General features: G+C 39.6%; 1 protein-coding gene across 1 annotated transcript; it reads right to left on the minus strand.

The window, feature by feature from the left end:
* Positions 1–24049: 24049 nt before the first annotated feature.
* On the minus strand, positions 24050–24973 carry LOC138887138 (protein FAR1-RELATED SEQUENCE 5-like). Its single transcript, XM_070168853.1, has 2 exons — positions 24792–24973; positions 24050–24692 (listed from the first exon to the last, which is right to left on the minus strand). Exons 1-2 carry the CDS (start codon positions 24971–24973, stop codon positions 24050–24052), a joined length of 825 nt encoding a protein of 274 aa, XP_070024954.1.
* Positions 24974–26165: the final 1192 nt, after the last annotated feature.

Consider the following 26165-nt stretch of genomic DNA (forward strand, 5'->3'; position numbering starts at 1 on the left):
AAGTGAAAAAAAGATAGCGGCTATGAAACTCCAGAAGAACAAAAAGGACATGATTATGGAGATTTTGAAGAGACTCTGTGTGAATTTTTTGATTAGAGGATTGGTTGAACATAATTTGGATTTTGTGAATATACATTAATTATTTTTTTAGTTCACTTTTGTGTCATACAAATATGTTTGTGTCTTTTATCATGAATTTTAAGTACATTTTTGTTTGAAAAAACTTAAGCATGAAGTAAATGACTTCTGCTTTTTAAGCTGAAGTTTTGGTTAAAAGTCATAACAAAACTATTGAATCCAACACAAAAACTTCAGCTTATCGGGTGCTGAAGTTTTTAGAAATATACTAAAAAACATCAGCACATTGGGCCGAAGTTTTTTGAAAAAGCTTTACAACAAAAACTATTGAATCCAACACAAAAATTTCAGCTTATTAGGTGCTGAAGTTATTAGAAATATACTAAAAACTTCAGCACATTGGGCCGACGTTTTTTGAAAAAGCTTTACGACAAAAACTATTGAATCCAACAAAAAAAATCCGCTTATCAGGTGTTGAAGTTTTTAGAAATATACTAAAAAACTTCAGGATATTGGGCCGAAGTTTTTTGAAAAAGCTTTACGACAAAAACTATTGAATCCAACAAAAAAACTTCAGCTTATTAGGTGCTGAAGTTTTTAGAAATATACTAAAAATCTTCAGCACATTGGGCCGAAATTTTTTGAAAAAGCTTTACGACAAAAACTTTAGCATGTTTTGGTATTTGTTTTAACTTGATACTTATCTTTTTTGCATTTTCTAGCTACTTCCTTGTTTAACTTGATACGACAAAATTTTTAGCATGTTTTGGTATTTTTTTAACTTGATACTTATTTGTTTTACCACTTACTTGTTTTGTCAACTACTTATCTTGTTACATTCAATTTCTGTGAACAAAAAATAATTAACAATCTCTTCAGTATTTATAGATATTAAATTGATTAGGTGCACTCTTTGGCTATATTAACAATCTCTTCACTTGAAAATTTCATAGTCATCCATAGATTTCTATCATATTTCTTTAAATTTGTATTCAAAGAAAAACAAGAAAATGTTGGCTAAGACATGTTTATTGGGTGTAGCAGGGAGTTCGTGGGAAGCAAAGATAGTGAAGGAGAAGTCGAAATACTTCATATGCGAAGGAGAGTGGCCAGATCAAAAACTCGAGCTCCAGGACAATTTGTTCTTTTTACTAGTTGATAAATTTAACTTTTAGGAAAAAGAGCAAATTTCCTGGGGCTCGAGTTTTTGATGTGGCCACTCTCCGTGACATATGAAGTATTTTGGACTTCTCCTTCACTATCTTTACTTCCCACGAATTCCCAGATGCACACAAGTAAGCATGTCTTTGGTCAATATTTTCTTGTTTTTTTCTTATGAAAGAAGACGGTAGCTGCTAAAAAAATCATAGTACTAAACTTCATCAACCTGTTTCTGACAGAAAATGCTTTGGTGAAATTAAATTTGGTGAAATGGAGCGTGACTGTCTTATGCTCATGGTGCTGCAGTGAATTTGTATGAACGCCTTTTCACACTTGGAAAGGTGTTCATACAAATATGTGGAAAATGCAAGAATATGGAAAATGTAATTCAGAGGTCCGTACAAGGTGGTGAAGTAAGGTGCTCGTATTGCCGCTTCTGTGAATCAGTTGAAGACACAGTGAAGGTTCATGAAATGTGGTTAAGAAAACCAAAAAGAGCAACGAGGACATGACTATGGAGAATATGAATACACTCTGTGAATTTTTTGAATAGAGAATAACTTGTATACAAAAAACTAATTTTTTCTTTTTTTCCAATGATGTAAGTGAAAACAAAATTGGATTTTGTGAATATACATTATTTTGTGTGAATTATGTGAATTGGATTGATTCAAATATTTTTGTGTCTTTTTTCATGAATTTCAAGTATATTTTTGTTGAAATTCAGCATGCCAAACTTGAGCATGAAGTAAATAACTTTTGCTTTTTAAGCTGCAGTTTCGGTTGTGAGCACGTGATTTTTGCCCTATATGAATTACTCCCATAAATTCAAAACAAAATAATTTCTTTCATTGTTCGCAATTTTGTGGATTTTCGTGACATGTTCTGTTATTTGTTTGCATTAAATTAATTATTAATTTAATTGTTTTTAAAAAGGGAAAAATCAAATAATAATAATGTATTTTTACAATTTTAATTTTAGTTTCGAATTTTGGTAGTTTTTCGTTGATTTGATATTTAATTAATGGTGGTAATTATTAGTTAGAATTAATTAATTCAATTTGATAAGATAATTTGATTAGGAATTAATTTAGGTTTTATTTTTAATTTTAATTTTATTTAAAAAAAATTAAAGGGAAAATTGAAAAAAAGAGAAAGAAGAAAAACAAAAAAATGAGATCAGATTTTTGGGCCAAATCTGATTTTCCAGCCCAAAATAGCCGTTTAACCCAGGCCTAGACAAGCCAAAACCCGATCCGGTCACCCTTTTCCCCGAACGACACCGTTTCCTTGGCAACAGATCAAGACCGTCGAGGTTTCTTGATCGTCCGGTCCTGAAGCTGGGATCATCTGATATTTAAGTGTACGAACCACTCAGACCCCCCCTCGTCGTCTCCAACACTCCCAAAGACCCCAACGCAACCCCAACGCAACCCCACCGTGCACCATCGCCGGAAATCGCCCTGCGGCGGCGGTAGGTCTCTGATGGCCACCAAATTTACACCCTAGCTCCTTCTCCTTCTCCTCGTTCCAAATCCACACCCCTTTTCCCTCTAATCACACCCGAACGTCTCAAATCTGGCTCAAAAGTTCCAAACCCTAATCTGCCGCCACCAACCACCACCAAACTTACACCCCATTACCTCCATAATCTCCTCTACCCTATCCCGTAGTCGGTTTTCCCCAAACATGGCTTGAGCCCTTCGAATTTCAAAAATAGGGCTCGAGTTCAGAAGCCAAATTGGAGGTCATGCATGCAAGTTCAGTCCTCCGTGTTTCTCTGAGTGTCCAAGTCTGTTTCATCTCAGAGTGGTGTTATTCGTGTGTTCTTACCGAAGAACAAGCGAGTTGCACTATTTTGAGGTTAAATCAGAATTGTTCGATGTCTTCAAGTCTAAATCGGTAAGTTTTCTCTTTCTTTCTTCATTTTGTTTGTTATTTTTGCCCCGCCTTTTCATTTTCTCCCTTCTCTAGCATGTTCTGAGTGAAATCAGTGTCGAAGTCCAGTTTTCCTTTCCAAATTTTAGCCAAATATCCTTTGTTATCTTCTTGGTTTCATGTTATTTTTCCTGATAATAATTTAGGTTGGATTGTTAATTAATTGGTTAATCAGTGTTGTTTTAAATTTCGTTTGTTTTAACTTTTGGGCCATTGGGGTTTTCTCTGTTCATATTTTGTTTGGGAATCTCATGATTGGCAAGGTTGGACCTAGGCCCAAAGAAAGGGTTCAGCCCAGGTCTTGCCAGAAATAACTTTTGTGGAGCCTTTGAGGTACAACCGGACCCATTCTGGGCTGATAGGATAGGGTAAAAACAAGGAAGTTGAAGGGTAATTTAGGAAATTGGGGTAAGGAATCTTATTCTAACTAACTAGGAAGCTTCTAGGAAGCTGGGGAGGGGGACTAGTTTGAAGTTCTGAGATTTAAAAGAAGGATACCTAAGCAAAAATGAAAATTTCTAAAGGTTTGAAATGCAATTGTGAATTTATTAGAGCTGCCCTAGTGGCTTTCCTATAAAGGCATAAGTTACTTGCAGCTCAAGGGAGATTTTTTTTCGAGAGCTAAAAATCCAGAAAAAATACAGAAGCTGCATAAATTTACACTTTCATAGACTTCAAGAGCTAAAAAAAGGGGTTCTGAGCAGCCGAAGGTTTTAAAAAGAAGCTGAATCTGTTTGGTATTCAAGTTTTTGGTTCACTCTTGAGTGGATTTTAGTTCTGAGCTTTATGTGATATCATTGTGAATACAAAACTGGGCTAAAATGGTCTTTTCTCAATCATTTCTGGGCTGATTTTGTTGCTGATTCATATTCCTGCTACTGATTCCATTACTGATTCTTCATTTCTCTGTTTTGCTTTGCAACTTCCAGGTATTTCCTTCAAACCTTGAATGGAAATGAAACTTGTTATGGCAATTGTGCTTGAACTATGTAACGCGAGTCGAAGAAATTGATCGTTGCCTTTTCCCTGTTACCTTACCAGCTTTGATGTTTATTATAAGTCGTCTTCACGTTCCTCCTAAGGCTCATATAAGTTATTTAGTTTATGCTCATTATCTTTTGGATTTTTTATGGTAATGTATAAATGTTTCCCTTTCACTCGCTTAGCTTGAATGTTTTAAGGTTCTTGATCATGTGTAGGAGCAACAGAGAATTATTGCAAAGAAATTTTAGTAGTATTCAGTGTATTTCAGGTCTGTTTGGGGTCTGTTGAGACCCATGTTGTTTGATTGAATGCATGTTGTTCAGCTTTTCTTTGGGTTAGCTATACACTTGAAGATTAAGGTTTGTTTATTAGACAAATATTGTTTGCTGCTGAGGAGACTCGATATGGAGTCTTAAGGCTCCCGGCGGGTTACCTTGAAATCTCGCTTGGGCTCGCTTGGGCCCAAAGTTCATTTTTCTTATGATGTGGCCTTGTGAATCCAAGGCAAATATGGTCCTGAGGTGCAGACAGGATTAGAATTATAAGTTCAGTTGCTCTATGTTTGAATAACTAAGAAAGCAAAGATGTTGGTTTAATCGCTGCTCAACATAGCTTTAGCTGATTGGTATTCAATAAAAATATGTACAATGCTGAGTTCTTGGGTATGATCTGGCATTGGAGCGTGCAATTGGGCCTTTAACGTTGGCCCCGTGCCTTCGACGCGCTGCAACTTTTGTTCCAGACTTCTGTTATCTTTTGTGATTTGAGTCCGTGACTGATTTAGGCCGGCTGTTGGTTGGGTTCTATATTGATGAAATGTTGTTCCATTTCGCCAAGTCACTTGTTTGCTTTAGACGGAATTCAAATTACCTTAGACCTTTAGCTAACTAATTAGACCTTTTCAAAATGGGTCGAGGCCCGCCCGATTAGTCAAATGTATAACTTATGGCCTTCAAAAGCTCAATTTCGAACTTCCTTTAAAAATTGGGAATGAGGTGCGCCGTGCCAAATAAAATCTTAAAATGCATGGCCCTCTACTAATTTCTTATGATTTAGATATAAAATAACAAATATTCGTAGTTTATTTTAGGCCCGTTTAATATACCACCGTGATCGTGGACATGTTCGCATGAGATGATTACGGTTTCTAAAAAAATAAAATCGGAGTATGTGTTCGCGCAACTTCGGCTAAACTTTCTTAATAATAATAATAATGCGGTATTAATTGTGGACACGTTCGCGTGACATGATTTTGACACGCCAAACAGACAGGTACACGTATGCGTGACCCATTTCAGGATAATTTTCTTAATTAAAAAGCGATAAAAGGTAAATGCACATAGGTTCTAAAATCAGTAATTAAATAATTTTAGTAAGCCAAGTATGATCAAAGCGACCGTGCTAGAACCACGGAACTCGGGAGTGCCTAACACCTTCTCCCGGGTTAACACAATTCCTTACTCGGATTTTTGGTTCGCGGATTGTTAAACAAAGTCAATCTTTCCTCGATTCGGGATTCAATCGGTGACTTGGGACACCGTAAATCTCCCATGTGGCGACTCTGAATCTTTAAATAAACAAATCCCGTTTTGATTGTCCTTTAATTGGAAAAACTCCCTTATATTTATACCCTTTACGGGGTGTAGTAAAAAAGGAGGTGTGACAGCTCTGGCGACTCTGCTGGGGATCGAACCCAGAATCTTTGGTTCAGGGTTCAAGAATTCGAGCTTGTTAATATGATTTTGTTTGGCTTTATTGTTAATATTACTGTATTTTGTGAATCTTTTGTGCTAAATGCTATTTGTTTACCGCTTTAATATTATTTGAATTGTATATAACTGTCTTCTTACGCTACCCATCTGAGTCTTCTGGGAATGGTGCATACGTTCGCATAGCCCGTTTTTTCTGTAGAAATTATACCAAATAGAACGAGGCTGGGCAAGCGACAAGGCCGGGTAGACTTCAGTGCTCCCGGTACGTCGCCCCCTCCTCGGCCCCAGTTGTCCGCCCGGGTACCCCAAGTCTAGACCAAAACCCCAGAGTTTAAACGTAGAAAAACACAGTCTCATGCTGGATCCCTAATAGGAACGTTTGTTTGCATCATGTGCATTTGACTTAGGGGACTCAACACAGGGGTTGGGTCTTTTTAGGACAGGTATGCCCGAAATAACAGAACATCCTGATGCATTCTACGTGCTATGTGAACATTTATTTGTTTTGGCTTGCATGCTGACCGGCCAGGGAAAATAAAGCGAAAAAGGAAAACCAAGAGTGATATAGGGAAGGAAATAAGGCTCGGTTCTAAAAATCCCGGTATTTGAAAAACGTCCTGAAACTCTGCCCAAAATCTTTCAAAAAGAGTTATTTCAAAAGAGTCAAACACTGTGTTCTTTCAAATGTGTCAAAACTGACCGAACTACGCAGGTCTGATTTTCACCGGATGTGGGATACATAGGCAACCTACATAAGGTTCGACCTTATTTTTGAAAAAAAGAGAGAAAGAAGAACAAGAAAAGAGAGTCGGTGGTCAAGTGAATGCAATCTTGATTTTTGGTCAAAATAAGCTGATCCAGCTTCGGCAATGTCTTAAACCGTTCTTGCCGAGATAGCTTCAGAGTATTCTTCAGTTGTGGAAAGGCTATTTTCGTAAAAGAATGGACAAGTTTGTGAAGGGTCATAAAATAATTCCACATGTCTTCAAAATTCGCGTGAAATTGGGAAGGGGCCGCATTTGCAAAAACAGTCACTTGACTAAAGTTGGCATATAGGGGAAGAAATTATGGTTCTTTTCTTCTTTTCTTTTCCCTTTCTTTTTCTTTTCTTCTTTAAAAAACTGTTTACAAAAGGGTCCACTCGAGTCAACCCTAACCTTAATCTTCCACAGGAACAAATAAATACCATCCAGGCACCGCCAGAAGTGGTCAGGGAACAGGCTCAGCTAAACTTGCGTATGTGGTGGAATGATCTAGACGAAGATGGTCAGAAATGGGTGAAAAAGCACTTGGGTGCTCTTATAGACATCTTTGAGATCAAACCACGGGAAGATCTGATCAAAGCTTTGGTAACTTTCTGGGATCCTATCCACAATATCTTTCATTTCTCGGATTTTGAGATCACCCCTACTTTGGAGGAGATAGCCGGGTACATTGAATTCGGACGGTATTTGAGGAAGCAAAAACTTATATTTCCAAGGGCTCCATCGGTGCACAAGTTCTTTGACCTCCTGAATATTAGTAAACAGACGAATAAAGAACGTGTGAGCAACGGGTGTTGTGCTTTCCATTTCTTATACTTCAGGTTCGGGCACTCTACTGGTTTTGAAATGCATGAAAAAGGTCTGAGCAACAAACAAGACAAGGGCCTTTGGCAAATTCATCGCCGGTTCGCATTTATTGTGGCATTCTTGGGGATCATGGTTTTTCCAAATGAGAAAGGGACGGTGGATATTCGTATGGCTAGAATTGCACAAATCCTTACTACCAAGGAAGATAATACACTTGCCCCGTTGGTGCTGGAGGATATTTATCGAGCATTGACTCTATGCAAAGCAGGGGCTCAATTTTTTGAAGGTTGCAACATCCTTCTGCAAATGAGGTTGATCGAGCACCTTCGCCATCATCCCAGATTCATGAGTTATGGTTCGAGCCCGAATAACTTCATCACTAGTTACAAGGAGAGGATAAAAGATTATAACGCACCAGAAGGGTTTGAAGCATGGGTCTCTCACTTGAAGGTTCTTAACGTAGGCCAGGTTGAGTGGACTATAGGATGGCTCCCGAGGACAGAAGCCATCTATATGACCGCTACCAAAGGCTACCTGAGGTTAATGGGTGTAAGGAGTATTCAGCCATATGCACCGCAGAGGGTCTTGAGGCAATTGGGAAGGTATCAGATTGTGCCTGAAGATGAAGATCTAAGAACCTAGGTCATAGAGTTACATCCAGAAGCTGCATTGCCCAAGGCTGTAGTTCAGCAGGATTGGAATAGATGGTGGTATCTAAAATATGGCACCCAGGTACCAGACATCGCCAAGGGGGAAGTAGATCCAAATTATGTTGCTTGGTTTGAGAAAACGTCTTATGTAAACAACGAGCGAGAGCCCGAAAGTCCCGCCAAAAGGCCTCATGTTCAAGCCTTTGATGATAAAATTCAGGAGAGGTTAGCTTGGGGGGAGAAGGAAAAGGAATATAAGGCCATTATCCATGGTCTACGAGAAGAGTTAAGAAATGTCACCTTCAACAATGATTTGCAGGCACAAGAGGCCGAAGGTGAAAGGAGAAGATTGGTGCGAGAAAATGAAGCCCTCAAAGCTCGGGTTTGACAGTTGAAAATTGAAGCCGAGAACCCAGGCCGAAGCATGAAAGATGAAAGGATCATTTATAACCTTACTCAAAAGGTACGTGACTATGAAGATGACATGTAGAAAGCTGAGTCTGAACTAGCAAAAGCACGGGCAAGGTTGGCTAAAAGTGCCGAAGGGCGTGCAGCTTTCGTCCAACAGATGAAAGAAAGATATGCAAAAAGAGGTCACGGGTTAGGAAAAGGCAATTGGAAACCTCAAGGGTGAAATGGCTAAACAAGCCAAAAATTTTAAGATTGAAAGAGAACACTGCTACGCCTTAATGGCACGGCTAGAAAGAGACTTGCAACAATTCCAAGAGCAGAACCAGGTAGCCGAACGAACTTTGGAAGCCAGAACCGAACAAATTGGGCGCTTGAGTCTGTATTTTCTTTCCATTAAAGTCTTCCAGTTGTTTTGGAGTCTGTATTCTTTTATCAGAGTATGTGGGCTGTTTGTTTTTTGAGTCTGTATTTCGTCTTTCATCGGAGTCTGTTAGTTTCTATTTAAGTTTATTTCCGAGTCTTATTATGAAAATTTGAAAATTTCAAGAATGTTTTATTATTTTTATCTCCAAAACTACGCTCGGTATGATTCATACGGGGTCATGATATGTAGGCAATATCCATAGGATTCGACCGTAACCAAATGATAAAGAGAGAAAGAAAATAAGAGGAAAAACAAGAGAGTAAAGAAAAAAAAGAGAAAAGAGAGAGAGCGGAAAAACAAGACATAAAAGAGAGAAAATAAAAAAATCAAGAGAGAATAAAAACAAAGAGAGAATGAAAGGAAGGAAAAGAAAAAGAAAGAAAAGGGGAAGTTTGCAATCGAAAGTAAGAAAAGGCCGGGATGTCGCATGCAACCTATAAAATACATAATAGAGACAGTTAACTTTTTAGGTGCATTCATGCCCAATGTGCGGTCGCCAATCTGTTAAAGCCTAATCGCTAACAAGGTTGTTGTTGATGTATTGAGTCCAGGCAGAGGTTAGTTGATCGGCATTCTGGAAACTCACTCATACAACACCCGATCGAAAGACAGGCTGAATATGGCCAACCAGGAATCAGAAACAAGTATTGTCGACCCATCAAAAGAAGTGGAAGAATTGGACGTTAATGCAATGAGGGAAGAAATGTATAAGCTAAAGCAACATATGGCTGAAATGTACCAAGCTTGGGCCAAGGGGCATCCACCACCGGTTTATCCCGCCAACCCTGCTTATATCCCACCATCATCCCAACCTCCGGAGCCTCCCACTGTGAACTCATCTCCATCCTTTCCCCTCTACCAACAATGCCATGGCGCCACTTCCCATACTTCTCAAGCTCCACCACCCAAACAAGTCCCATACCCTCCCCCACCAATTACACCTGTTTTTGTGGCACCTCCACCTGCTACATTACACCGATATTCCAATGAACCTCTGTTCCAAACTCATGACAACCAGTACTATCCCCCTGAACACACCTTCAAAGTTCCAGAACCATATCCTTACACCCCTCATCTTGATCTCCCGGTAGAAACCGAGACACCATCCAAAAATCCCGAGCATGAAGAGATGATCAGAAAGGTCAAAAGCTTAGAACAGTCGTTCCGAGATATGAGGGGGTTGGGAGGTCAAGTAAGTGTGGCCTATAGGGATTTATGTCTGTTCCCAAATGTTCAGTTGCCAGCGGGGTTCAAAATGCCCAAGTTTGATCTATACGAAAGGCATGGTGACCTAGTAGCACACTTAAGAGGATTTTGTAGCAAAATAAGAGGAGCAGGTGGAAGAGATGAGTTGCTGATGGCATATTTCAGCCAAAGTTTAAGTGGATTGGCCTTAGAATGGTATACCAGACAAGATCACAACAGGTGGTATACATGGGACGATTTGGCCCAAGCCTTTGCCTGTCATTTTCAGTACAACCTCGAATTTATCCCAGATCGTCTATCGTTGACAAAGCTTGAGAAGAAGCCCAGTGAAAGCTTCAGGGAATATGGATTCCGTTTGAGAGAGCAAGCAGCGAGGGTTGACCCTCCGATGAAAGAAAGCGAGATGGTTGATTATTTCTTGCAGGCTTTGGAACCCACTTATTTCGGTCACTTGGTGTCAGCAGTAGGTAAGTCCTTTAATGAAGTCATAAAAATGGGAGGCATGGTTGTAGAGGGACACAGGTCCAACAAGATCATGAGTTGTTCAGTGATCAAAGCGACCACTCAGGCCATTCAAAATGGTACTGGGTGTGTGCTCGGGAAGAAGAAGAAGGAGGATGTTGCGACAATTGAGTCAGGAGCTTGTGTTGGATCTAGGAACCTTCCCCGTTACTACTACAACCAGCCGCGACCCTATCCCCAAACTTACCCCCACACTCCATATAACCCACCACAACACTATTACCCACCACCAGATCCCTATTTTTCTATCCATCAAGCACAAACCTATACCCAACCTCCCGCTCACGCACAATGGCGTGCGCCAGCCCCACAAAGTCCATACCTAGCTCCAAAAAATGCCCATCTACCCCCAAGAGTCTACAAAAATCCCCCTAGAATAAGTTTTCGGCCAAATCAAGCCTTTAAGAATGAGAGATTGCAGAAATAGAAGACCTTCACTCCTTTAGGAGAATCATATGCTAGTCTATTTCACCGACTGAGAAAAGTTGGGTATGTTGAATCCGATCGAGGCTAAACTACCGAATCCCCCTCCCAGAAATCTTGACCGCTCGGTGAGTTGTGAGTATTGTTCAGGGACCCGGGACATGATACAGAGAAATGCTGGAAATTGAAAACAGCCATTCAAGAACTCATTGACACCAATCGGATTGAGGTCCAAGCTCCGGAGGCGCCCAATATCACAGAATCCCTTGCCAGCCCATCATGAAACAAATATGATTGAGATAGTGCATAAAGGAGAGGAGCCTAAGAAGCCTTCGCAAACTGTCATGATGATTTGGGCTAGTGAAGCCAGGCCATTTGAAAAGTGAACAAGTGAGAAGTTTGTGATCAAGTTGAACAGGGCAAATAATGAACCATCTGTGGAGGTCAAGAAGGGGTCCTCAAGTGACGTTGCAGGAAAACATGAAAGAGCAAAAGTGGTTGTCCCAGGAGTGACGAACAAGCTTGGGGTAATTGTGAAGGGCGCCCCCACGGATCCTGTCATTATCAAACCGGTAACTCAATTACCGATAGTCAACAACAAGGCAGTCCTATGGAATTATGAACGAGTGACCGTGACTTACAAAGGGAAAGAAGTTAAAGAAGAAGTGTGTGAGACTCATGGTTTGACTCGATCGGGGAGATGCTTTGCCCCCGAAGAGTTGAGAAAAGTTAAGACCTCAAAAGATAATCCAGTGTTGGTGAAGAAAGCGGTGACTGAGGAAGAAGTAGAAGAATTTCTGAGAAAGATGAAAGTGCAAGACTATTCCATTGTGGAGCAGTTAAGGAAGACACCAGCTCAGATCTTGCTCTTGTCATTATTGATCCATTTAGATGAACACCGTCGTGCTTTGATGAAGATCTTGAACGAAGCCCACGTTCCTGACAAAATCTCAGTAAACCACTTGGAAAAGATAGCTAACAAGATATTTGAGGTAAAAAGAGTCACTTTTTCTGATGATGAGTTGCCTGTGGAGGGTACCGAGCACAATAGAGCCCTCTATCTGATGGTGAAATGCGAAGATTTCGTGGTTACTCGGGTACTGGTTGACAATGGGTCTAGCGCGAACATTTGTCCTCTCTCCACATTGAACAAGCTGAAAGTGGAGGATGAAAGAATTCGCAAGAACAATATTTGCGTTCGGGGATTCGACGGTGGAGGGAAAGATTCAGTCGGGGACATAGTGCTTGAGCTCATAATAGGGCCAGTTGAATTTACTATGGAATTCCAGGTGCTCAATGTGGCCGTTTCCTATAATCTGCTATTGGGACGACCTTGGATTCATGCTGCCAAAGCGGTCCTGTCTACTCTGCATCAAATTGTCAAGTTTGAATGGGATCGACAGGAAATTGTCACACACGGCGAGGATAATTTGTGTGCCCCCAATGATGCCATTGTTCCGCTCATAGAGGTCGAAGACGACAAGGGGCCATGGGTTTATCAGGTTTTCGACATAGTATCGGTAGAGAAAATTCAAGAAGGGAAGTGCATTCCAACTCCAAAGGTAGCTACTGCATCAGTCATGGTAGCCGTTGAAATGCTGAAAAATGGTTTTGTACCAGGCAAGGGTTTGGGTGCATCTCTGCAAGGTATTGTGCAGCCAGTTTCTCTTCCAAAGAATCTGGATACTTTTGGTCTGGGGTTCAAGCCTACAGTTGCAGATGTGAGACGAGCCCGCAAAATGAAACATAAATCATGGGCATTTCCAAGGCTAATCCCGCGCCTGTCCAGATCATTCGTCAGGCCGGGTATCAGAAAGCAATTGTTGTCAAAGGTTCCTGGATCATTGATTGGTGCTTATGGAGACTTGGAAAAGGGGTTCAAAAGGTTATTCACCGAGGTTAACATGGTTGAGGCTGGGGAAGAGCCCAACAAGGCAGATGTGCAATTCGTGGGACCACATGCAAAAGTCAGCAACTGGGAAACTACTCCTCTTCTTACCCGGAGGGAGTCTTGGTAGTGGGTTTTGATTTTCTTTTAGTTGTCTGGATTATTCCAAGTTCTGTAATTCAGATATTATGTTCCGTCTAGTTGGATGTGTTAAAACCCTGTTATCTTTAAATTCAATGAAATGCAATTGTTCCTTTCCCTTTATTTCTTCTAATTTTATTTTTGTTTTCTTCTTTTGTACAGTTCTTTTTATGCTGATATCAATGACATGACATGCATGAGGAATCTTCGGCCCAGTTTTAAAAGCCAATCTAACTCTGAAATAATAATACAAGAAATTGAGTGTGATGACGAGTTGAAATTTGATGATGATGAGGCCTATGAAGAAATTAGTAAGGAACTAAGTCATTTTGTGGAAAAGCCCAAACCTAATTTGAATGATACAGAGGCAGTTAATCTAGGGGACCAAGATAATGTCCGTGAAACTAAAATAAGTGTACATCTAGAACCTTAACTTATGGAGGAGATAATTAAAGCACTGTTCGAATACAAAGATATTTTTGCATGGTCCTATGATGACATGTCGGGTTTAAGCACTGATTTAGTGGTTCACAAGTTGCCCACTGACCCGGCATTCCCTCCTGTCAAACAGAAGCTAAGAAAGTTCAAAACGGATATGAGTGTAAAGATCAAAGAAGAGGTCACCAAGCAGTTCGATGCCAAAGTCATTCGGGTCACCCAATATCCCACCTGGTTAGCCAATGTCGTGCCTGTGCTGAAGAAGGATGGCAAGACCAGGGTGTGTGTTGACTATCGGGATCTCAACAAGGCGAGTCCAAAAGAAAATTTCCATATCTTGATTGATAATTGTGCCAAACATGAGATTGGTTCTTTTGTGGATTGTTACGTGGGTTATCATTAGATCTTAATGGATGAGGAAGATGTAGAAAAGACGGCATTCATCATACCGTAGGGAACGTACTGCTATCGCGTCATGCCATTTGGCTTGAAGAATGCTGGGGCAACCTACATGAGGGCAATGACAACAATATTCCATGATATGATACACCAGGAAATCGAGGTGTACATGGATGATGTGATCGTGAAGTCTAGAAAGCAGTCTGACCATGTCAGGGATCTAAGAAAATTATTCCAAAGGCTTCGCAGGTACAATCTCAAGCTTAATCCTGCAAAGTGTGCTTTTGGGGTGCCGTCTGGAAAGTTGTTGGGGTTCGTGGTCAGCCGCCGAGGTATTGAACTGGACCCATCAAAAATCAAGGACATCTAGGAATTGCCACCTCCGAAGAATAAGACTGAGGTAATGAGTTTGTTGGGAAGATTGAATTACATCAGCCGGTTTATTGCTCAGCTCACGACAACCTGTGAGCCAATCTTCAAACTGTTAAAGAAAGATGCTACGGTCAAGTGGACAGATGAATGTCAGGAAGCCTTTGATAAGATAAAGGGTTACTTGTCAAGTCCACCCGTGTTAGTCCCGCCAGAACCAGGGCGATCTTTGATTTTTATATTTGACGGTTTTGGACAATTCATTCGGCTATGTATTGGGTCAACATGACATCACTGGCAGGAAGGAGCAGGCCATATATTATCTCAGTAAGAAGTTCACATCTTACGAGGTTAAGTACACTCAGCTTGAGAGGACGTGTTGCGCCTTAACTTGGGTAGCCCAGAAGTTGAAACATTATTTTTCCTCTTATACTACTTACCTCATCTCTCACTTGGATCCGTTGAAGTATATCTTCCAGAAGCCTATGCCCATGGGAAGGCTCGCAAAGTGACAGATCTTGCTCACAGAATTTGACATTGTCTATGTGACTCGGACCGCGATGAAAGCACAAGCATTGGCCGACCACTTGGCTGAGAATCTTGTGGATGAAGAATATGAACCTTTGAAGACTTACTTCCCTGATGAAGAGGTAATGCACATTGATGAGTTGGAACAGATTGAAAGGCCAGGATGGAAACTTTTCTTTGATGGGGCTGCTAACATGAAAGGCGTTGGGATAGGGGTGGTACTTGTCTCTGAAATAGGGCATCATTACCCTGTTACGGCTCAGCTTCGGTTCTACTATACTAATAACATGGCAGAATACAAGGCATGCATTTTAGGTTTGAGGATGGCTGTGGATATGGGTGTCTACGAAGTCTTGGTCTTGGGTGACTCGGACCTGCTGGTACACCAGATTCATAGAGAATGGGAAACACGGATTTAAAACTCATACTGTACCGGTAATGCTTGCGTGATCTTTGCCAGCGGTTTTAGTCAATAGAATTCAGGCATATCCCAAGGATCCATAATGAAGTTGGTGATGCTTTGGCTACTCTGGCGTCAATGTTACATCATCCAGATAAGGCTTATGTGAACCCTTTGCAGATTCAGGTCCGTGATCAGCATGCTTACTGTAATATGGTGGAAGAAGAACTTGATGGGGAGCCATGGTTCTATGACATCAAAGAATACATCAGAATGGGGGTATATCCGGTACAGGCCACAAGTGATCAGAAAAGAACAATTCGACGATTGGCAAGTGGATTTTTCTTTAATGGAGGGGTGTTATACAAAAGAACTCCAGATCTTGGATTGCTAAGATGCCTAGATGCCAGACAGGCCACAACTATCATGACTGAGGTACACTCCGGAGTTTGTGGACCGCATATGAGTGGGTACGTTCTTGCAAAGAAGATTCTCCAACTAGGTTATTACTGGCTCACTATGGAGCGAGATTGCATCAGTTTTGTACGCAAATGTCATCAATGCCAGGTGCACAAAGATTTGATTCATTCCCCACCATCTGAATTGCATACAATGTCGGCACCATGGCACTTTGTTGCTTGGGGCATGGATGTCATTAGGCCAATCGAGCCAGCAACATCAAACGGACACAGATTTATTCTGGTAGCCATTGATTATTTTAACAAGTGGGTTGAAGCGAAAACTTTTAAATCTGTGACCAAGAAAGCAGTGGTCGATTTTGTGCATTCAAATATCATCTGTTGGTTTGGGATTCTGAAGGTAATCATCACAGACAATGGCGCTAATCTCAACAGTCACCTGATGACGGAGACATGTCAGCAGTTTAAGATTATACATCGCAATTCCACCCCGTACCGCCCTAAGGCAAATGGAGCAGTCAAGGCAGCCAACAAGAATATAAATAAGATACTTCGAAAAATGGTGGAAGGTTCTAGATAGTGGCATGAAAAGCTGCCGTTTGCATTGCTGGGTTATCGCACTACTGTCCGTTCTTCAGTAGGGGACACTCCTTATTTGTTGGTGTATGGCACGGAGGCAACCCGCAGAAATTGAAATCCCATCCCTTCGGATCGTCACTGAGGCGGAAATTGATGATATTGAGTGGGTCAAAACCTACTTGGAGCAATTAAGTCTAATTAATGAAAAGAGATTGGCAGCAGTATGTCACGACCAATTGTACCAACAGAGAACAGCGAGAGCATATAACAAGAAGGTACGTCGACGAAAGTTCGAAGTGGGTCAATTAGTGCTGAGACGTATCTTGCCTCATCAGGCTGAAGCAAAAGGAAAGTTCGCCCCAAACTGGCAGGGGCCATTTGTTATGACTAGAGTGTTGTCCAATGACGCGTTATATTTGACAGATGTAGAAGGGAAATGTATAGAAATGGCTATCAATTCCGATGCAGTCAAGAGATACTATGTATGATTTCTTTGTTTGATTGTACTTGTTTGTATTTGGCATATTTTGAAGATTGAAACGACGAAGGTGTTTTTGTTCTGCTATCTAAACACTTTATCCTTCGTTACCCCTTTGAGCATTGTTTATTTTCTTTCATACCCCTCTTTCGGAATCAGCAGCAAGGATCATAAACACAAACGTGAAAGAAAAGTAAAGGAAAAGGAGAAGAGAAAAGAACGGAAAGGAAAAAAAATGAAAAAAAAAGAAAAGAGAAAAAAGGGAAGAAAAAAAAGAAAAAACAACAAAACAACAAAACAACAAAAAGAGAAAAGGAAGAAAGAAAAGAAAAGAAAAGAAAAGAGAAAGAGAAAAGGAAATCACAACGATAGAGCAATTCCTATGTCGTGAACTACGTTCGACCTGATTCCTTTTAAGGATACGTAGGCAGCCTCACGGTTCGGTCCCGTCAAAATAAAAATCCAAAAGCCCCAAGCAAGAAACTGGGGCAGAAGTTGTGGCTGTTGTAAGAAATCTGATTCCGAAAGTTGTAATTTTGAACCCATTTGAATTGTTTTGAGCCTTTTATACCCTTTCTTTCTAACCCTGTCCAAAAGCCCACATTACGGTCCAAAGAAAGACCTTCTAATCAGTCTTTGAAAAATGCCAAGTCGAGCAGGTAAAGGTAATTCATGTCAGGGGCAACACTCTAGTTCAAGCAGGAAAAATAAAAATGAGAGAGTCTTATTGGTGAAAACCTTCACAGGCACCGTAAGGCGACGAGAGTTGAGAGAATAAAATGAGAGTCTTATTGGTGAAAACCCTCACGGGCACCTTGAGGCGAAAGTGAGTTGAAAAGTCAACAAGTGAGAAAGGTCTGTTGGTGGAAAACTATTTTAAGGCACCGCAGGATGAACAAGGTCAAGGTTTGGGTAAAGTAATCAGGTCATGGAAATTCTGAGGCGACAAAGTACGACAACTGAAAGTTGATTGGTTGGACAGATTGGGCCGATTAATCCAAAATACATGTCATGATCATTGGTACCAGCTGTTCCACTCAGATAAGTTTTTTTTCTTCTTCCACTCAGATAAGTTTTTTTTCTTCTTCCCTTTGTAGCAGTCATCTGGTTTTGGATTCTTCTTATCCTTAACCCGCAAAGTCATTGCATTTTATTTTCTTTTGGGTTTATTTGTCTAAGATATTTTAATGTCAGTCTTGTACCAAGTAAGTGGAAATGAATTTCAAAGCTCACTACCAACTTCCAAAATTGCAAATCACAATATGGTCAGAGCATACTAAAGACAACATGATGTAAGGTGGGATACAGGGGATCACCAGAAGTTTCACCGATGGAATGATTTGGTAATGTCATGGGAGATGCAAAGGTTCAGATAAAGGGGTCAGAGGTGTGAAACAACAACATGGGTATAGAACACTCGGTTCATCAAAGGTCATGGGATTTGAAAGTCAGTCAGAAAGTCAAAGCGGTTCAGGGCCAGTTTGGGAAAGCCATTCAGTGGAAAGATCTTCAGCAAGAATGCCATCAGCTAACCACCACTTTAAACTGACAAAATTTTCTTTGATTGAAACAGGGGCAGAAAATTCGTTTGTTTCGGAGAAACTCTCCATAGGGGAAAGAGCAAGCATCAAAATAGGTTTGACCGTAAACTTTCAGGACCTTCCTGGAAAATGGGACTTAGTTTAAAGTTTAGAAATAGCATAATCTAGCATAAATGTATCCCAAAAGAATATAAGTTAGCTTAGAAGTTTGCACGTTCGAGATAGGATTCAATTAGGAGTTTCCAGGACCCTCCTGAATAATGGGACTTAGCTTTAAGATTTCGATTAGATAATAACATTTAGCGTAAGTTCTGCTGTAGGGTAGTATAATTCAGCCATGAAAGTTGTCACTCTTAAGATAAAACTTGACTTTTGATTTTCAGGACCCTCCTGGATAATGGGGAGTAGTTTAGGACCCTCTTAGATAACAAGATTTAGCAGAAATCACACCTGTAGAAGACATAACTTATATTTTAAAAATTGTCATTTAGTTAAGAGTTGTCAGGACCCCCTGAATAATGGGATCCAACTTTCAATTCTTAGTAATACTTGGTAATATGATTTAGTTTTACACTCACATCTGTGCCCAGCCACCAAACTGGGGCAGAAAATTTTTCTTTGTTTTGTCTATTTTGAACTCAGGAGCCCGCCTGAAGGGCAGGGAATACATTTTGAGTTAAAGTCAGGAGCCCGCCTGGAGAGAAGGGAATACATTCAAATGCAGCAGTCAGGAGCCCGCCTGGAGAGCAGGGAGCACATCTCAAGATGAAGTCAGGAGCCCGCCTGGAGAACAAGGGAGTACAATTTAAGTTTTAGCTTTCAAATTCTGTGTTTTGTCTATTTTGAAGTCAGGAGCCCGCCTGGAGAGAAGGGAATATATTCAAGCGCAACAGTCAGGAGCCCGCCTGGAGAGCAGAGAGCACATCTCAAGATGACGTCAGGAGCCCGCCTGGAAAGCAGGGAATACTTTCAAGTTTAGCAGTTAGGAGCCGCCTGGAGAACAAGGGAGTACAATTCAAGTTTTGGTTTTCAAAATTCTTATTGATATTCGGTAATGTGATTTGTTTTACACTTACACATGGGTCCACATACCCAAACTGGGGCAGAAAATGTTCTTTGTTTTGTCTATGTTGCTGAAGTCAGGAGCCACCTGGATAGCATGAGAATACATTCACGTTTTGAAGGCAGGAGCCCGCCTGGATAGCATGGGAATACATTCAAGTTCAGCGATCAGGAGCCCACCTGGAGAACAAGGGAATATAGTTCAAGGTTTTGGCAATCAGGCGCCCACCTGGAGAACAAGGGAACACAGTTCAAGTTTTGGAAATCAGGCGCCCACCTGGAGAATTAGGGAGTTCACTTCAGAATGCAATTCAAGTCGGCAACAAAGGAACTTCACCCGGAGAATAAAAGACAACAAGGCAACAAGAACTACAAGATCAAGTTTGAAGATATAGATAGGACTTTTGTAATCCATAGATCATATTCTAGTCTAACTTCTTGTTTTATTTTGATATGGTGTAATAAGGGGGTTCAGTAAGCAGTAGCAGCAATAGTGGAATCACAGCTTCATGGTAGTCCCAGCTACCAAAACTTCCCGAACTACACTGACCTGATTTCTTTTTAGCCAAGAATATGTAGGCAACCTCGGAAGCAGGGTGCGGCCAAATCTTTCAAAAATGCTTCCTATGGAGTATTCAAACGGGCAAAAATCGCTCGTATCCGCTCACTTTATCTTTGCACGAAAACTCTTCGTGTTTTTGAGCAAAGAGGGGCAGCTGTGAGCACATGATTTTTGCCCTATATGAATTACTCCCATAAATTCAAAACAAAATAATTTCTTTCAGTGTTCGCAATTTTGTGGATTTTCGTGACATGTTCTATTATTTGTTTGCATTTTTGTGTGTGCATTTTAGTTAATGAAAAATACAAAATATGTTGCATTTGCATTTAGAGTTTAACTTTGCATTTTCTTAAAAAATTAATTATTAATTTAATTGTTTTGTAAAAAGGGAAAAATCAAATAATAATAACGTATTTTTGCATTTTTCATTTTAGTTTCGAATTTTGGTAGCTTTTCGTTGATTTGGTATTTAATTAATGTTGGTAATTATTCTTTAGAATTAATTAATTCAATTTGATAAGATAATTTGATTAGGAATTAATTTAGATTTTATTTTTAATTTTAATTTTATTTAAAAGAAATTAAAGGGAAAATTGAAAAATACAAAGAAGAAAAACAAAAAAATGAGATCAGATTTTTAGGCCAAATATGATTTTCCAGCCCAAAATAGCCGTTTAACCCAGGACCAGACCAGCCAAAACACGGTCCGGTCACCCTTTTCCCCGAACGACACCGTTTCCTTGGCAACAGATCAAGACCGTCAAGGTTTCTTGATCGGACGGTCCTAAAGCTAGGATCATCTGATATTTAAGTATCCGAACCACTTAGACCCCCCCTCGTCGTCTCCAACACTCCCAAAGACCCCAATGCACCCCCACCGTGCACCGCCGCCGGAAATCACCCTACGGAGACGGTAGGTCTCCGATGGCCACCAAATTTACACCCTAGCTCCTTCTCCTTCTCCTCATTCTAAATCCACACCTTTTTCCCTCGAATCACACCTGAACGTCTCAAATCTGGCTCAAAAGTTCCAAACCCTAATCCGCCGCCACCAACCACCACCAAACTTACACCCCATTACCTCCTTCATCTCCTCTACGCTATCCCGTAGTCGGTTTTCCCCAAACATGGCTTGAGCCCTTCAAATTTCAAAAATAGGGTTCGAGTTCAGAAGCCAAATTGGAGGTCATGCATGCAAGTTCAGTCCTCCGCATTTCTCTGAGTGTCCAAGTTTGTTTCATCTCAAAGTGGTGTTATTCGTGTGTTCTTACCGAAGAACATGCGAGTTGCACTATTTTGAGGTTAAATCAGAATTGTTCGATGTCTTCAAGTCTAAATCGGTAAGTTTTCTCTTTCTTTCTTCGTTTTGTTTGTTATTTTTGCCCCGCATTTTTGTTTTCTCCCTTCTCTAGCATGTTCTGAGTGAAATCAGTGTCGGAGTCCAGTTTTCCTTCCCAAATTTTAGCCAAATTTCCTTTGTATCTTCTTGGTTTTATGTTATTTTTCCTGATAATAGTTTAGGTTGGATTGTTAATTAATTGGTTAATCAGTGTTGTTTTAAATTTCGTTTCTTTTAACTTTTGGGCCATAAGGGTTTTCTCTGTTCATATTTTGTTTGGGAATCTCATGATTGGCAAGGTTGGACCTGAGCCCAAAGAGAGGGTTCAGCCCAGGTCTTACTAGAAATAACTTGTGTGGAGCCTTTAAGGTCCAACCAGACCTATTCTGGGCTGATAAGATAGGGTAAAAACAAGGAACTTGAAGGGTAATTTAGGAAATTGGGGTAAGGAATCTTGTTCTTACTAACTAGGAATCTTCTAGGAAGCTGGGGAGGGGGACTAGTCTGAAGCTCTGAGATTTAAAAGAAGGATACCTAAGCAAAAACGAAAATTTCTAAAGGTTTGAAATGCAATTGTGAATTTATTAGAGCTGCCCTAGTGGCTTGCCTATAAAGGCATAAGTTACTTGCAGCTCAAGGAAGATTTTTTATCGAGGGCTAAAAATCCAGAAAAAATACAGACGCAACATAAATTTACACTTTCATAGACTTCAAGAGCTAAAAAAGGGGTTCTGAGTAGCTAAAGGTTTTAAAAAGAAGCCAAATCTGTTTGGTATTCATGTTTTTGGTTCACTCTTGAGTGGATTTTAGTTCTGAGCTTTATGTGATATCACTGTGAATACAAAATTGGGCTAAAGTGGTCTTTTCTCAATCATTTCTGGGCTGATTTTGTTGCTGATTCATGTTCCTGCTACTGATTCCATTACTGATTCTTCATTTCTCTGTTTTGCTTTGCAACTTCTAGGTATTTCCTTCAAACCTTGAATGGAAATAAAGCTTGTTATGGCAATTGTGCTTGAACTATGTAATGCAAGTCGAAGAAATTGATCGTTGCCTTTTCCCTGTTACCTTACCAGCTTTGATGTTTATTATAAGTCGTCTTCACGTTCCTCCTAGGCTCATATAAGTTATTTAGTTTATGGCCATTATCTTTTGGATTTTTTACGGTAATGTATAAATGTTTCCCTTTCACTCGCTTAGCTTGAATGTTTTAAGGTTCTTGATCATGTGTAGGAGCAGTAGAGAATTATTGCAAAGAAATTTTAGTAGTATTCAGTGTATTTCAGGTCTGTTTGGGATCTGTTGAGACCCATGTTGTTTGATTGAATGCATGTTGTTCAGCTTTTCTTTAGTTTAGCTATACCCTTGCAGATTGAGGCTTGTTTATTAGACATACCTTGTTTGGTGTTGAGGAGACTCGATATCGAGTCTTAAGGCTCCCGGCAGGTTACCTTGAAATCTGGCTTGGGCTCGCTTGGGACCAAAGTTCATATTTCTTGTGACGTGGCCTTGTGAATCCAAGGCAAATATGGGTTTGACGTGCAGACATGATTAGAATTACAATTTCAGTTGCTCTATGTTTGAATAACTAAGAAAGCAAAGATGTTAGTTTAATCGCTGCTCAACATAGCTTTAGCTGATTGGTATTCAATAAAAATATGTACAATGCTGAGTTCTTGGGTATGATCTGGCGTTGGAGCGTGCAATTGGGCCTTTAACGTTGGCCCCGTGCCTTCGACGCACTGCAACTTTCGTTCCAGACTTCTGTTATCTTTTGTGATTTGGGCCCGTGACTGATTTGGGCCGGCTGTTGGTTGGGTTCTATATTGATGAAACGTTGTTCCATTTCGTCAAGTCACTTGTTTGCTTTAGACGGAATTCAAATTACCTTAGACCTTTAGATAATACTGTAAGCTGAAGTTTTTTGTCGCAGAAGTCATTGCGTGCTTTTTTATAATGCAACCAAACCTGTAAGCCTGCGCAACAAAAATGAGTGATTTGTACTTTAGCAGTATATAAAATAATCCAAGAGCTTATTTTTTTATTCCTATGAAAAAAATCACATTTCAATTATGTCATACAATAAGGAAAGTCTAAATTCAGGCCAAGGATTATTGAAGGTTGGAGTATTTTTCAGTGTGTTTCTTGGAATATGGATGAGGTGCTAGAGAAGACAAGCAAGTTGTTCTGTTATGCCCAACTTGTTTACATCGACTGCATTTGGTAGACTTGAATGGTACTGATTCAGTCACAGGTATATGCCTCACTTTTGTCTTCTTCCTTGTAAAATCTCTACATCGGAAGGTTTTTTGATCTGAGATTATACATTTTGTGGTATATTCCATAATTTTTGATCTCCCACGGTATTCACATGTACTTCATATGTTTTTAACCATGTTTCCCTTGAATACCAATTTGAGCAATATTCAGATTTCTGCAAATATCTCTTATTAATAGCAACAATTGCATGTGGACAGGGCAATTCATCAAGTTGGAATTCCAGGCAGTCGCAAGTTCTCTTCTTTAAGTCCATAATGAATTCGATTCCTTCACTATTTATTATAAACAACATTGAGTCAAGGTTGAATACCTAACAAGGAATAAAAAATTAAGACAAACTATATTAGCGTATTTTTGTCAAAAAGAAAAAGTATAATTTTTTTAAATGTAAGCAGTAAATCACTACAACAGATATAAAAAGCTGAAGTTAATAAATATACTCACAAACATTTTGCAAGCCAAGTCCATCTTCTTAGTCATCTCTTCTTCTGCCCATATTGATACTCTGTGAAAAGTTTCATTTGCCTTTTTTCTCCGTTCATAAAATCACTCTCCCAACTTTTCTTGGATGAAATCTAACATTCTTAAAATAGGCATTTCTCTCCCTTTTAGTAAAACAGAATTCATTGATTCTACCATATTTGTTGTTAGCATATCATAACGTCGTCGTGGGAACCACGATCGAGCCCATCTCTCGGGAGGCTCTTCCATTATGTAATTGTATGTTTTCTTGTCAATACTTTTGAGTTGGGACATTAACTGATTAAAATCTTCATGTTTGTATGACCTTGCAACACTTTGAAAAAGATTTATTAGTGTGGCTTTTGCATGTCTTTGCTTTAAATTTTTCTCAAAGTGATAGAGGCAGATACCATGTCGAGCTTCAGGAAAAACTTTTCTAATCCCATTTGCGATCGATTGGTTTCTATCTGACAAGAAAACCAGTTCATGACGGACTTGAATTGCTTTTCTCATTTCCCCAAAGAACCAAATGTATGCCTCATTGTTTTCTGAACCTGCTATACCAAAACATAGAGGAAAGATTTGATTGTTTGCATCCTTTGATACATCAACAAATAGAACACCACGATATTTTGACTTTAAAAACGTTACATCTACTGCAATAACGGGTCTACAGTAGGACCAACCAGCTACTGATGCTGCAGGAGCAAAGAACATGTAAGCAAATCTGTACAGTGAAACATAAAAAAACAAATCATAAGGTGTGAAGTTTTTCAAATAGGAACATTTGAAACTTTAGGTTGATGGTTAGTATTGTTTTGCTTACCTATTCTGCGCATATCTTTTTATGCTTGTGTGCATTCCTGGGTTTTTGCCCACCATCATGTGTAGGTATGAAGGAAGAATTTGGTAGTTCTCTTCAGGTGTTCCCCTTATGCAAGCAACAACTTTTTGAATAGCACGCCATGCCTTGTGATAACCAATATTAATTCCAAATTTCTTTTTCATTTTTTTTCTACAAAGGCTGGTGTAACCTCTATCTTTTTGTATCGAACATGTTCTACAATTTGTTCACTTATAAAATTTGATGTAGCATGCTTCTGATCTAATTTTCTTGCATCAACCGAGCATTCATAGATGTTATGATATTTTATCACCCTTAATAGTGTGGAATTTTTTATTCTGGTAGCACGTACATTCCAACCACATTTATCTACGATGCATTTTAGCCCGTATCACTTTGAACATGATCTAACAGTAGTGAATTCAACTTTCTGGTTTATCCCCAAGCTGCAGAAAAATTTAGTCATGTTTTGTTTGTTCTCAAAAATTGATCCAACTCTTACTTCCTCAGGCAACGCATCGTGCCTAGTATTTTACATGGTGGAGATTCTTTAAGCTTTCTCCTCACTCTTTTTCTTGATTTTTGAGAAGTACAAGAACTTTCAGCAATTTCTTCAGTTCTATCTGATGTTATCGGTATAAGCTCCATGTTTACTTCATCTTCGTTATTACTTATCATTGCAGAAGGTAACAAAAAGCTTTGTTGGATTGTGTGTTGGTTGTCAATTTGCATTATTAGTTGTCCTTCTTCTTCTTGGTCATCGACAAACTGGTATGAATTTATAAGAGGAGGGGGTAATTGTTGCAACATTATATATTCTGAAGCAGCTATAATGTTAGAAGGTTGTTGCTCGTTGTCTACTTCCATTATTGGTTGTCCTACTTCATGTTGATAATCAGCAAAAGGTTCTGAATCTATTGTATATGCAAGCGATTGTTTGAATGCTGTAGATTCTGAAGATTGTATTTTTTGATAATGACATGGCAATTCTTGTAGGGTGAATCATTTGTCAGCAAATGTATACAGGTACTGAGTTCTTCATCTGAAGTTACAAGTATTCCTTTTCTTGTATTTAGTTTGATATCAAACCATACTTTTAGTGCATATCTGGTTGAATCCATATTTGTAACTTCACTAATTTTTTTCAGGAAAGTATTGAATGATATGTGCTTATTAAGTAGAACAAGTTTTGTATCATGATCCAAGTATTTGAAATCAGGATTCCAACTCCCATTGAAAGTTATAACAACGCAAATCAAACTCATCCTGCAGATTCATGTTTAGTGGCAAGTATTAGAAAAGTGAACATAAGAATTTTTAGGTTGTTTGTGCTGAAGTTTTTACAAATGAACTAAA

The sequence above is a fragment of the Nicotiana sylvestris genome, chromosome 3 (assembly GCF_000393655.2).
Source record: "Nicotiana sylvestris chromosome 3, ASM39365v2, whole genome shotgun sequence".
NCBI lineage: Eukaryota > Viridiplantae > Streptophyta > Magnoliopsida > Solanales > Solanaceae > Nicotiana > Nicotiana sylvestris.